This window comes from Meriones unguiculatus, chromosome 11 (genome assembly GCF_030254825.1).
Source record: "Meriones unguiculatus strain TT.TT164.6M chromosome 11, Bangor_MerUng_6.1, whole genome shotgun sequence".
Lineage (NCBI taxonomy): Eukaryota > Metazoa > Chordata > Mammalia > Rodentia > Muridae > Meriones > Meriones unguiculatus.
This window is the reverse complement of record NC_083359.1, coordinates 1,866,098-1,877,274: the sequence shown is the minus strand read 5'-3', so window position 1 is coordinate 1,877,274 and position 11,177 is coordinate 1,866,098. Positions and strand designations below refer to the sequence as shown.

The window sequence follows — 11,177 nt, the reverse complement described above, 5'->3', positions numbered from 1 at the left end:
AAATGCAGAGCCACAGAGCCGATCAAATGGACACACTCGCGGCACACTGCCACACCTGAGGCTCGGGGAACATTGTAGAAGAGGGGCCTGGAGGACCAAGAAGCAGAAGAACTTGCTGTGACATTGTGTCTCCTAGGAATGTCGACAGCTATCCGGGAACTGGTGTGCCTGCCTAAACAGGGACAGGGCAACACTGAAAGACGCACCGAAGTAGACGGGGAAAGACCAAGAGGGCTCAGCCCCTCACAAAGTTTTCTTTTTAAGTAGAGTGGGTTGAGCTGATAGATCAGAGACAAACAAACAAAACAAACAAAATAAAAAACAAACACACAAAAACCCAAAATGTTAGTAGCAGTGAGAAGGAGGAAGAAGCCTGTCAGAATGACGGGGCTTAGAAATGACGGGAGTAAAGATGGAGGAGACGACAAGGAACGACAGAAACGTAGGATAGGTAGGAGAGGATAGACAGACAAGGAAGAAGAAATACAGACATCCGTGAAAAGGCAGAGCTAAGAAACTGTGGGTGCTAGCCGCTGGAACCATCTAGGAAGCAGCCAAGCATTGCTGAATTCTCTAGAGGAACCGAATTTATAGAACGAACACACACACACACACACACACACATTCATACACACACACACACACATTCATACACACACACATTCATACACACACACACACATTCATACACACACACACATTCATACACACACACACATTCATACACACACACACACATTCATACACACACACACACATTCATACACACACACACACACACACACACATGCACACACACACACACACACATGCACACACACACACACACACACACACGTGCACATACATATTGCTATGGTCTTAGCTAATCTCACAAGGCTGTCTACCAACTAAAGGGCCAAGAACCCAGCAGTGTTCAGGCCACAGGCTTGATGTTTCAGGCCAATGTTTCAACTGGCCTCCAGTGTGTGTCAGAGTCCTGAAGAAACAGCCTCAAAGGCCGGCGAAGAAACAGATCTGGCAGCAAGGGCGAGAGCCGGCAGGCCAAGAGGGAGCTTCCCCCTTCCATGACCTTCACATAGGCCATCACTAAAGGTGTGGCCCAGATTAACGGTCTTCCCGCCTCAAAATATCTAAGAAGAAACCTCACAGGTGTCCCCAGCCACAAACAGCACCTGTGGGCCGAGGGTCCTAACACCCCAGGTCTGGCAGCAAGCCCCTCAGCCACTGTAAAGAGCCGAGGACGCAGCAGCTGGACCAGGGGTGCCGCGCTAAGGTGGAGAGCCGCAGTGCCCACGTCTCCCCGGGCTGCGACCCTCACAGGCGCCGCCACTGCACTTGACCGCAGTCATGCCAGTGGCTTCGTGGAGCAGCCGCTCTCTCTCGCTGTCAAGTGTCAGGCCATTAGCGTCTAGAGGGGCAAGCTAGGCTGAACTGGAAGCCTCCGGCTTCTCGCACCTGGAACTCTAACCTCTAGCATTTGGGATTCGGAACTCTAAGCCCCTGTCTGCCAGCTGTCCAGCATCCAAGGGCCCAGGCCACCAACACTGGGGGAACTGCTTCTTGCCAACATCAGTTCCTGTTCAAGTACATCAAGAGAACCCTGTCCTGCCCTCGGGCAATAACCCCCAGAATGGACTGTCATTCCGGAACTGTTGGAAGGAAATCCTCTCACGTCTGACTGCATGGATGAACCTTGAAGGAACTCTGCAGACACTCCGCTAAGTGAAACAAGCCAGTCTTAAAGGCACGTGCTTCACGTTGCCACTTATGAGGGAAACGGAGAATAAACTGATGATGCCCAGGTCTAGGACGGGGGAAAGGGGAGCTACAGCTCAGCTTCTTGTGTGGTTCTGTAGACTGGTTGCAAGCACTGGGTGTGTGGCCAGCCCCGCTGAGTGTGCCGTTGAGCTGGCCAAGACTGCAAATATTTCCCCAGCCTGTGGGCGGTGTCTTCTCCTCTGGTCTGCTGCAATCCCGTTTGCCCATCTTTATCTTCGTCTGTTGCCTAACCTCTCAGAGTCATACCCTGATGCCTTTGCCAAGACCAATGTCACGAAAGCTTTCCTGTTTTCATTCAGCAATTTCATAGTTTTGGGTCGTGTTCAAGTATTTAGCTTGCTTTTGAGTTTTTTGTTTGTTTGCCTTTTGGTTTTTGTTTTGAGGCAGTTGTGTGTGTGTGTGTGTGTGTGTGTGTGTGTGTGTTGCACAGAGGCAGGGGTTCACTCTGAGTGTCTTCCACAAGCTCTCTCCACCTTGCTTTTTTGAGCTAGCCTCTCTCACTAAACTCTTGCCAATTTGACAAAACCACAGGCCCCGCCTCCGCCTCCTCAGCGCGGGGTTGCAGGCTTGTGCCGCCACACCTGGCTTTTTGCAAGGTTCCGGAGACCAAACTCAGGTCCTCATGCCTGTGTGGCAAGGTGCTTTACCAGCTAAACCATCTCCCCCGCCTCCATGTCCCGTTTTCATACATGCATACATACACACATACATGCATGCATACACACATACATGCTACACACGTTGTACAGCGTGGGAAAGGCCTTAAATCTCTCTAGCTGGTTAGAGCGAGTTCTGCAGGTGGGTGTCCCGCTTTCAAGGTTCGTTTATCAGAACGCTCCCCCTAACCTGGCACTTCCCTGAGAGCAGCCAGCTGTGGCGTGGACTTCTTTCCGCCCGCAGCCCGACGCCCCTGTCCTTTTTGCCGTCGCTGCGCTGCTGTGACCCTGAAGTCAGTGTAACGGCCCCCGCTTCCTTTAACTGTCATCTGTTTGGGCTGTCCAGGGTTGTTTTGTCCAGGTTTGTTTTTGAGGCGCCATAAGAGAGTTTCAGAGTTGTTTGAGAGTTTATGGTAGTTTTTCTAATTCTGGGACTAGTGTCACTGATACTCTGATAAAGTCTGCTTTAATCTGCAAACTGCTCTCTGCAGCATGGACGTCTCTAGCGACGGTAGGTTTTTCCATCCATGAACATGGACTGTCTTTCCATTTTGTCACGTCTAATCTTCAACATGTTGTATGCTCAGGGTTGCACACCTTCACCTGGACAGATATTTCAGAGAAGTTTATTTTTAGGTACTATTTTCTGGGAATTGCTTGTTTGCTTCATTTCACATAACTGACACTTAAATTTGGTTCTACTGATTTGCGACCTGTGCAATGCAGCCTGGCTACACTCTCATTAGTTCTGAACAGTTATTTTTGGTGAAGTTATTGGGGGGTTCGATACAGGCTCACGTCAGCCACAAACAACGACTAGTGGTCTCTCTTCCCGCCTGCCGGGAACCCGAAATTAAAACCCGCTGTTAAAAGCCACGATTCTCGGCTTAACTGGGCACCCTCAGCCATGACCAGCATTGTTTAGCTTGTGGATGTTTAAAGAAACCCCGAGGAAGGAATTTTTGTTCTAGAAAATAACATCCTTATTTGCTCCCCTTATCTGAATAAAAAGGCAAGGAAAAAAAAAGGTCTTTTTCTCTCACCTTCCCTCACTTTACATAAGCAACTTTATTGTTTAATCAGATTTGTTTTTAATGTACAAACCACATCCTTTGGGGAAGAGAGGTGGGTGTCGGGATTCAGGGCTAAAGAAGCTGGCAGCGAGGTTGACAGAGTTAGGCAGCTACGGAAGGTTCCAGATTATGAGATACATATGGGTGGTCGCTGTGTGCGCTCCAGAATTGTGGCGGGGAGCTGCCTGCTCCCAGAGGATGGGGGAGGAGGACACGACTATGAAGACACAGAGACAGCGGCCTCCTCCTCTCAGATGGTCACGCTGTTTTCCACCATGCTGGGTCGGAGGTACTCATAGGGCAGGTCCAGGTCGGCATTCCGGACCTCGATCTCCTCGTCCATGGCAGCCAGCTCCTCCCGGAATTGCTCCAGCACGGCCCGGGGCTTGAGCCCTGAGAAATACTCCTCCTCGTGCTGCCCTAGGGCCACCTGTGGTGGAGGGAGGGACAAAGCGGTCAGGCCCTGGGCATGCTGCCCTCCCCACGCCCGGGCATCTGCGTCTCACCATGACGGGCTGGCGCCTGCCCAGGAACTTGATGAAGGTCATCTGCATCCGAGCCTGCTGGAGGGAAGGCAGTGCGTCTATGATGTCCTTCTCCGTCACGTCCTTGGAGGTGGGTGGGGGCTTGCGCATGGTGCAGGGGCCGTTGGGAATCCAGGAGTACCAGTCCAGCTGCAGGCAGAAGTGCTCAGGAACTGGGGCGTTCGGCACTTCTCCCCGCCTCCTCCGTCCCAGGGCCCCCGGGGACCGGCCACACACGGGGACCGGCTACACTGGGTACCTGACCCAGGTGGGTAGAGGAATGCTGGCCGGTGCAGGTGAAGACGCACATGGCGACAAAGCGGCCCAGCTGAGCCCGGGTCTCCAAGGACACGGGAAACCTGGGCAGAGGAAGGAGGTCAGACCCGACCTGCATACATGCATGCTCACATGCATGCTCACGCAGGCAGAGCTCATGCAAGCAGAAATATCTGGAGATACGTGAGGGCCTGGATCCGGTCACAGCCCCTAGAGCCTACAGTCCACACACAGCCTGTACCGAAACCAACGTCTGCAGAAAGGCACAGCCAGTCAAAATGCAGCGCTGCGGAGCCCAGGCCCAGTGGGTGATCTGTAAAAACAGCCCCCAAACCCAACGCTCAGGGGTCCTTCTGGGGGAGCCGGGACTTCTAGGGAAGTCCGAAACCACACCCGCAGTGTCACCGCCACGATCACCTAAACGCAAGTGGACAACAGACACGCCATCCTGGAAGCGGAAAGGCCGGGATGCCTCAGCCCTACACAAAGCAGCCAAGGAACGCCGGGAGCTGGAGACACGGTGTGCCCCGGGAAGAACACTGACTGGAACGCCGGGAGCCGGAGACACGGTGTGCCCCGGGAAGAACACTGACTGGCCACCCAAGAATGGACGGGCAGCCCTGAAAGGCAGAAACATTTAACACTCTACAGACCGAGAAGGGAGTGTTTGTATTCTAACAATCCGTGTATGTGTGTGTGTATGTACTCATACATGTATGTAACAACAGTCAGTGGATTTGAAAGAGAACAGGGAGGGGTATTTGTGAGGGTTTAGAGGGAGGAAAAAGAAGGAAGGACATAATCCCCCAAAATAGAAAGTTCTAATAACAACAATAAATAAATAAAGCTGATGCAGCTTTGAAGCTACTGGAAAGGTAGGGATAAGGGAGAGGAGACATCCAAGAGAGACAACAGTTCTGGCTCCAGGGAGGGCCCCGTGTACACGAGGAGAGAGAATTCTGCAAGAGAACAAGGAGGCCGGGGAACTGCGGAGACCAAGGGTGAGCAGCAGGGCTTCCGGAGGCAGCGGGGAGGTGTCCCTTCCAGCAGCTGAGGGCTGCTGACGGAGGCGGGGTCGTGCAAGATAAGCCTAAGGACCTGTGCCTTACCCCCGGTCCTGTGCCCCAAGCAGCCCGACCTCAGTGACCTCTCTGCACCAGGCCTGCAGCTCTGGATCGTCCTTCACATCCGTGTCACTCTTGTAGAAAAGCTCAACCATCCTCTCCACATACCTGGTCCCCAGAGAAGAGGCCACTCAGCCTCAGACCCCGCTGGGGCCTTTAGGGCCTGCTGTCCCCCACCGCTCTCTCTCCCTCTCTCTCTCTCACTCTCCCTTTCTCCTCCCCCTCTCTTGCTTCCTCTGTCTCTCTCTCTCTCTCTCCCTCTCTCCCTCTCTCTCCACCCCCCTCTCCCTGTCACCCTCACCGGCTGATGATGCCCCATAGCCTGAGGGCATCCTGGGCATACAGAGAAGACTTCACATCCGAGAGCCCTCGGTCGGCCAAGTCATCCGGAGGGCAGAAGGAGCGGTAGGTCAGGCAGGATGTGGCTCTCTGGAGGATGTCCACATGGCCTCCGCTCCCTGTACTCACCACCTGAGGACAGAGCAGGGCTAACCAAGCCAGATGACAGAGAGAGGGAAGCCAGGGCCAGCAGGTCACTCCAGAATGAGGCAAACGAAGGACAGCCTTCCCGTGTAAAGCGGGGTGTGGGGAAGATTGGGGGGAGCCTTGAGAGACTTCCAATACGGAGCGCGCCTCCCTCTTCACCCAGCCCTCTCCATACCAGATCAAAAATCCCCCATTCAGAGACAAGATTGTTTCTGGCCAGGGTGTTGATCTCCATAGTGTAGCGAAAGTGCGGGACAAGGAGCTGGTTGTAAGGGAAAGAAATGAGGTTCAGTCGAATAAAGAAATGGCAGGGTCCATAGGGCAGGGGGATGAAGGACCCGTGGAGAGGACAGACAGAACTATCTTCTCAAAGCCCTCTGGGGCAAGGTTCAGGGCTCCACCACTTATTTGTATAATCCTGTGTAACCACTGATGTCACGCCATAGCGCCCAGCGGGATCCTGGGATATGAGTGAATCCCTTGGCCAGGACTCCTAGCCTCTGTCTCTGCCTCCCTCCCTCTCTCCTTTCCCTTCCTGGGAGGATCCTACTCTCTCATTTCTCCTTCCTGGCTAGCTTCCCGGGGAGTCTGTACCCCTCAACTCACAAGTTCCCGTCAGCCCACAACCAGACTCCAGCAGCTGGGCTTCCCCAGGCAGCGTTTGTCAACAGAGTAACCAATCATCCACAGAGATGGAGTGGCCTCCTCTGCCAGCCCCAACTTCCCAGACGAAAACCAACCTCTCTCCTCCCAGTTCTTTCTCTCCTGGTGCCCCGACTCACACTCTCCCCCTTCTATTGCTCTTCCTGCACCCTGCCTCCTCCTCTCTCTTTACAGAGTGAAGCTAGCTAGAAATAGCTCAGGCTCCGAGGGCTGCCCCGGCACCAGGCCGAATCCTAGGTGACGTCCTCCTGTACACTGACTTCGGGTCCTTCCGGCTCCTGCTGCCTTCAGCCCCTCCCTCTCCTGATGTTCTCAGATCAAAGCACAGCTCTGGCTTCTCCTCTGCAAATTCTGCCACTTCTTTTCCGGTCCTCTCCCACCTTCCTCCTCCTCCTCAGGGTGCCATCACCTTCTCATAGTTCAGGGACACCTGACAGGAAACTCCGCCCACCCTCCTGGCGCCACAGCTCACCCTTCCACCTTGCCCCACACTTCTCAGCCCATCGACAGCCTCCTCAGTCGGAAACTGAGTCTTACTCTTTCCTCAGCTCTTAGCAAGAGCGTGCCTCTGGGTTTCCATAGCGCGCGCGCGTGTGTGTGTGTGTGTGTGTGTGTGTGTGTGTATTTGTCCACAAAGAAGCTAAGATGGCTGCCCCACCTGCTAACCAGCAGCCCCTGAGGTCGTGTGACCACACCCGGCCACACCTTGTATATGGGATGCAGGCTGGGCAGGCTCCTCATCGTGGCCACGGAGATGACCTCAGCCATGAGATGTCCCCTTAGCAGGTGTGACTGTAACTGGTGCAGCTGGAAATCAGAGCTTCGGACCCAGATCTTGGCCAGCAGCCAGGCCATGGGAGGGTCCGAGGGCAAGAAGAGCAGAGGTGGGGAGCATCCATGTCGAGGGGGCTGGAGCTGGAGCAGGAGAGAGCGAGGAGCTGAGGCCCCAGGAGGCTAAACTCCAAAGGGAGTCAGTGTGAGGAGATGTGGCTGTCGGTGTGAGGTGTGAGGGAACATGGCTGTCAGTGTGACGTGGCTGTGGGTGCAAGGGGACGTGGCTGTCGGTGTGATGTGGCTGTGGGTGCAAGGGGACGTGGCTGTCGGTGTGATGTGGCTGTCAGTGTGACGTGGCTGTCAGTGTGATGTGGCTGTGGGTGCAAGGGGACGTGGCTGTCGGTGTGACATGGCTGTCGGTGTGACGTGGCTGTCAGTGTGATGTGGCTGTGGGTGCAAGGGGACGTGGCTGTCGGTGTGATGTGGCTGTCAGTGTGACGTGGCTGTCAGTGTGATGTGGCTGTGGGTGCAAGGGGACGTGGCTGTCGGTGTGATGTGGCTGTCGGTGTGAGGTGTGAGGGAACATGGCTGTCAGTGTGACATGGCTGTCGGTGTGATGTGGCTGTCAGTGTGAGGAGGCTGTTGGTGTGAGGGGACGTGGCTGTCGGTGTGACGTGGCCAGCGGTGTGAAGTGGCCAACGGTGTGAAGGGACGTGGCTGCGCACCTGGATGGCCATGGGCAACAGCCTCCCGTCGGGCTGCAGCTGCAGCAGGACCAAAGGGGCCGTCACATACTGCTGCTTAAAAATGATGATGTTGGGCTTGACGCCGTCCAGCAGCGAGAAATCGGCTTCAAACAGAGACCCAGCCTGTGGCATGGCAGGGGGGGGGCATGGCAGACAAAGAGTGGGTCCCCCCTCTGTCCCCAACAACCTTACTGCTCTCCTGAGCTAAAAGTGCTGGTTGTACGGTCTCTGCCTTCTTCCCTGCGCCACGTTCCCGGCCTGTGTCCTCACACACCCCACAGGCTTTCGCCGACTGTTGCACAGCCTGCTCCTTCACTCCCTCCTCCAAACAATTCCGCTAATTTCAAGGCCATGCTTCCTCCTCCTCCTCCTCCTCCCTCCCTCCCTCCCTCCCCCTCCTCCCCTCCCCTCCCCCACAGAGGCGTCTGGGCACCTCCAGCGCCTTCTCCAGCTCGCTCCTCAGGGCTTCGGTCCCCGGAGGCAGGAGCAGCCGCGCAGGAAGGCCCTTGGACCGCCTCAGGAGCATGGGGTTGGCCCCGTTGAGGAACTGGTACCCGAAGAGCGCGTCGTCCTTCCAAGAGTCCCGGACCCACCCTGAGGGCGTCGGGCAGCAGCGTGAGCGGCAGCTCTGGGGGCGCTCAGCTCCCCTCGGCTCCCACCCCGGGCTGAACGCCGGAGCCGGAGTTGCGGGAACTGACCGGCCAGCGCGGTGCTCCCGTGTGGGAAGATCTTTTGGTAGTCCTCCAGGCTTTGTACGCGACTTACAAAATCTAGGCTCCCCTTAATGGCGAAGTCCTTCAGCCTGCGCAGGAACAGTGCGCAAGGTGGTCAAGATGACCACGGTGATCGACAGAGAGGGCCAGAACCCAGCCAAGAACTCACACTCTGGCCAGAGAGAGGGAGAAATCGAAATCCTTGTCTTCCATGAACCTCTGGTTCCTGGGGAGGTCATTCCGCGTGCTCCCCGCAATGGGCAGGATCAGCCCCTCCTTCCAGGAGCCCCACCTTGGGGGGAGCAGAGCCGGGGTGAGGCTTGCAGAGCCGGGGTGAGGCGTGCAGAGCCGGGGTGAGGCGTGCAGAGCCGGGGTGAGGCGTGCAGAGCCGGGGTGAGGCGTGGCGGGGCTCGGGGCGAGCAGAGCCCCGGACTCACCGGTACAGCCTCCTCCGCTCCTCCAGCTCCTGCTCCCGGAACCTCTTAAACAGGCTCTGAGCGTCGTGGCTCACCGTCAGGGCTGCGAGGGGAGGACGCAGAGCCGTCGGGGCTGCGAGGGGCAGACGTGGTCCTCCCAGGACCCCGCCCCGCGGGGGTCGCGCCATCCCCCGCCCTCCGCTCCTCCTTCTCCCCTCCGCTTCTGCCCTCGCTCCTCCTCCCCGCCTGCCCGACGCCCTCGGTGCCCGGCGGCGCTCACCGGTGCCCTCGGGCAGGCAGACGGTCTCGCTGCCCTGCAGCCAGCTGTAGCAGGGGAAGTAGGCCTCGCCCTGGGTCCCGGGGCCCTGCACCGTGACCCACTTGCAGAACCAGTCGGAATCCAACAGGCCTCTGTGCTTGCGCAGCTTTACCACGAGGAGGCGCCCGAGATGCAAGGGGACCTCCACCTCCAGCTCTACCCTCTGTAGGAGAGGGCCCTCAGCGGCCTGGGGTCCCCGGCCCGCCTGCGCCCCCGGCCCGCCTGCAGCCCCCGGCCCGCCTGCGCCCCCCCGGCCCGCCTGCGCCCCCCCCCCGGCCCGCCTGCGCCCCCTCCCGCCCCGCCTGCGCCCCCCCGGCCCGCCTGCGCCCCCGGCCCGCCTGCAGCCCCCGGCCCGCCTGCGCCCCCGGCCCGCCTGCGCCCCCCCGGCCCGCCTGCGCCCCCCCCGGCCCGCCTGCGCCCCCCCGGCCCGCCTGCGCCCCCAGGCCCGGTGCGCGCGCACTCACCCTGCCCCGCAGCGGCCGCAGCTGCTTGCCCAGGTCCGCCTCCCCGTGCTCGCCGCCCAGCCACAGCTGCACCAGGTTGCTGGAGCCCGCCCACAGCGAGTCTCCGGTCACCACCACCACCCTGTACCTGCCCATCTCCGCGGCTGCCCCCGAGGCCTGGGAGACTCCCGGGAGCCGCCCCCAGGCCCGGCTTAGTACCCTCGAGGTCCCCGCCCACCCGGGTCCCGCCCACTTTGGTCCCTGCCCACTCGGGTCCCCCCACTCGGGTCCCTGATTCCCACCTTGGCCGTTTCCCCAGTAGTTTCCAGAGCAGCAGCCCGGCCCGCCCGCCTGGCAGGCGCCCTTGCCCAGCCCTCGGCTAAGCGTCACGCCCACCCAAGTTTTTGGTGGAAGAGCGGGCGGCGGGGGGGTGGGGGGGAAGTGGAGTGCTCTTCCGTGGAAATGGGCACACGATATCCTCTTGGCGAGGACGCAGTTGAGGACTCGGCCGGGTTCGCTGTGCAGGGAGGGCCAGGAGAGGGGGTGGGGTTCCCTGCACCCCCTGACGTTTGCACTGGGAAGGTGATCTCTGTGTGGCTTCTCTCCCTTCAGGACTCAGTCTCCCCGGGGCCCCTTCCCAGGCCTCCGCCATCTTCCTCCTCCTCCTCCTCCTCGGGGCACGCCTGCCCCCCGCTGAACTGCCGGCCCATCCCTGCGTCTGCCCAGGTCCCCCTGTGCTAGCGTGGGCAAAAGTCCCTGGATCCACCGTGGGCTTTGCTCAAGAGCTGCTCTCATGGGGCTGGAGAGGTGGTTCAGTGGTGAAGAGTGCTGCCTGCCCTTCCTGAGGACCGCGGTTCGGCTCCCGGCACCTCCCGGAAGGGTCCTGTACCTGCAGCTTATCTGCTTTCCCATTTTTCTCTTTCCGTTTGTCGTTTTGTTGTTTGTTTTCTGAGACAGGCCCAGCGCAGTCTCTCCTCTTCCTCTCATGGCCCCCTGACATCAGGCCTGCGCCCCCTCTCACCGGCTCTCTGGGATCAGACTTCCGCTCCTGTCCCAGTCCTCCCCCAACCCCCCGCCTCTGCGAGCCCAGCTCCTGCACTCACTCTTCCCCTGCAGAGCTGAGACAGGGTTTCCCTGTGTAGCCCTTGCTGTCCTGACCCACTCTGTAGCCCAGGCTGGCCT

At 58.4% G+C, this 11,177-nt stretch overlaps 1 protein-coding gene across 1 annotated transcript; it reads right to left on the bottom strand.

Annotated features, from left to right (window-relative positions):
- Positions 1 to 3,492: 3,492 nt before the first annotated feature.
- Positions 3,493 to 10,162, bottom strand: LOC110541720 (polyunsaturated fatty acid (12S)/(13S)-lipoxygenase, epidermal-type). The gene is made up of 14 exons (XM_060363395.1): positions 10,017 to 10,162; positions 9,514 to 9,715; positions 9,255 to 9,336; positions 8,987 to 9,109; positions 8,803 to 8,906; positions 8,538 to 8,698; positions 8,084 to 8,227; positions 7,290 to 7,499; positions 6,097 to 6,183; positions 5,737 to 5,906; positions 5,421 to 5,543; positions 4,295 to 4,394; positions 4,018 to 4,185; positions 3,493 to 3,941 (listed from the first exon to the last, which is right to left on the bottom strand). Exons 1-14 carry the CDS (start codon positions 10,149 to 10,151, stop codon positions 3,762 to 3,764), a joined length of 1,989 nt encoding a protein of 662 aa, XP_060219378.1. The 5' UTR covers positions 10,152 to 10,162; the 3' UTR covers positions 3,493 to 3,761.
- Positions 10,163 to 11,177: the final 1,015 nt, after the last annotated feature.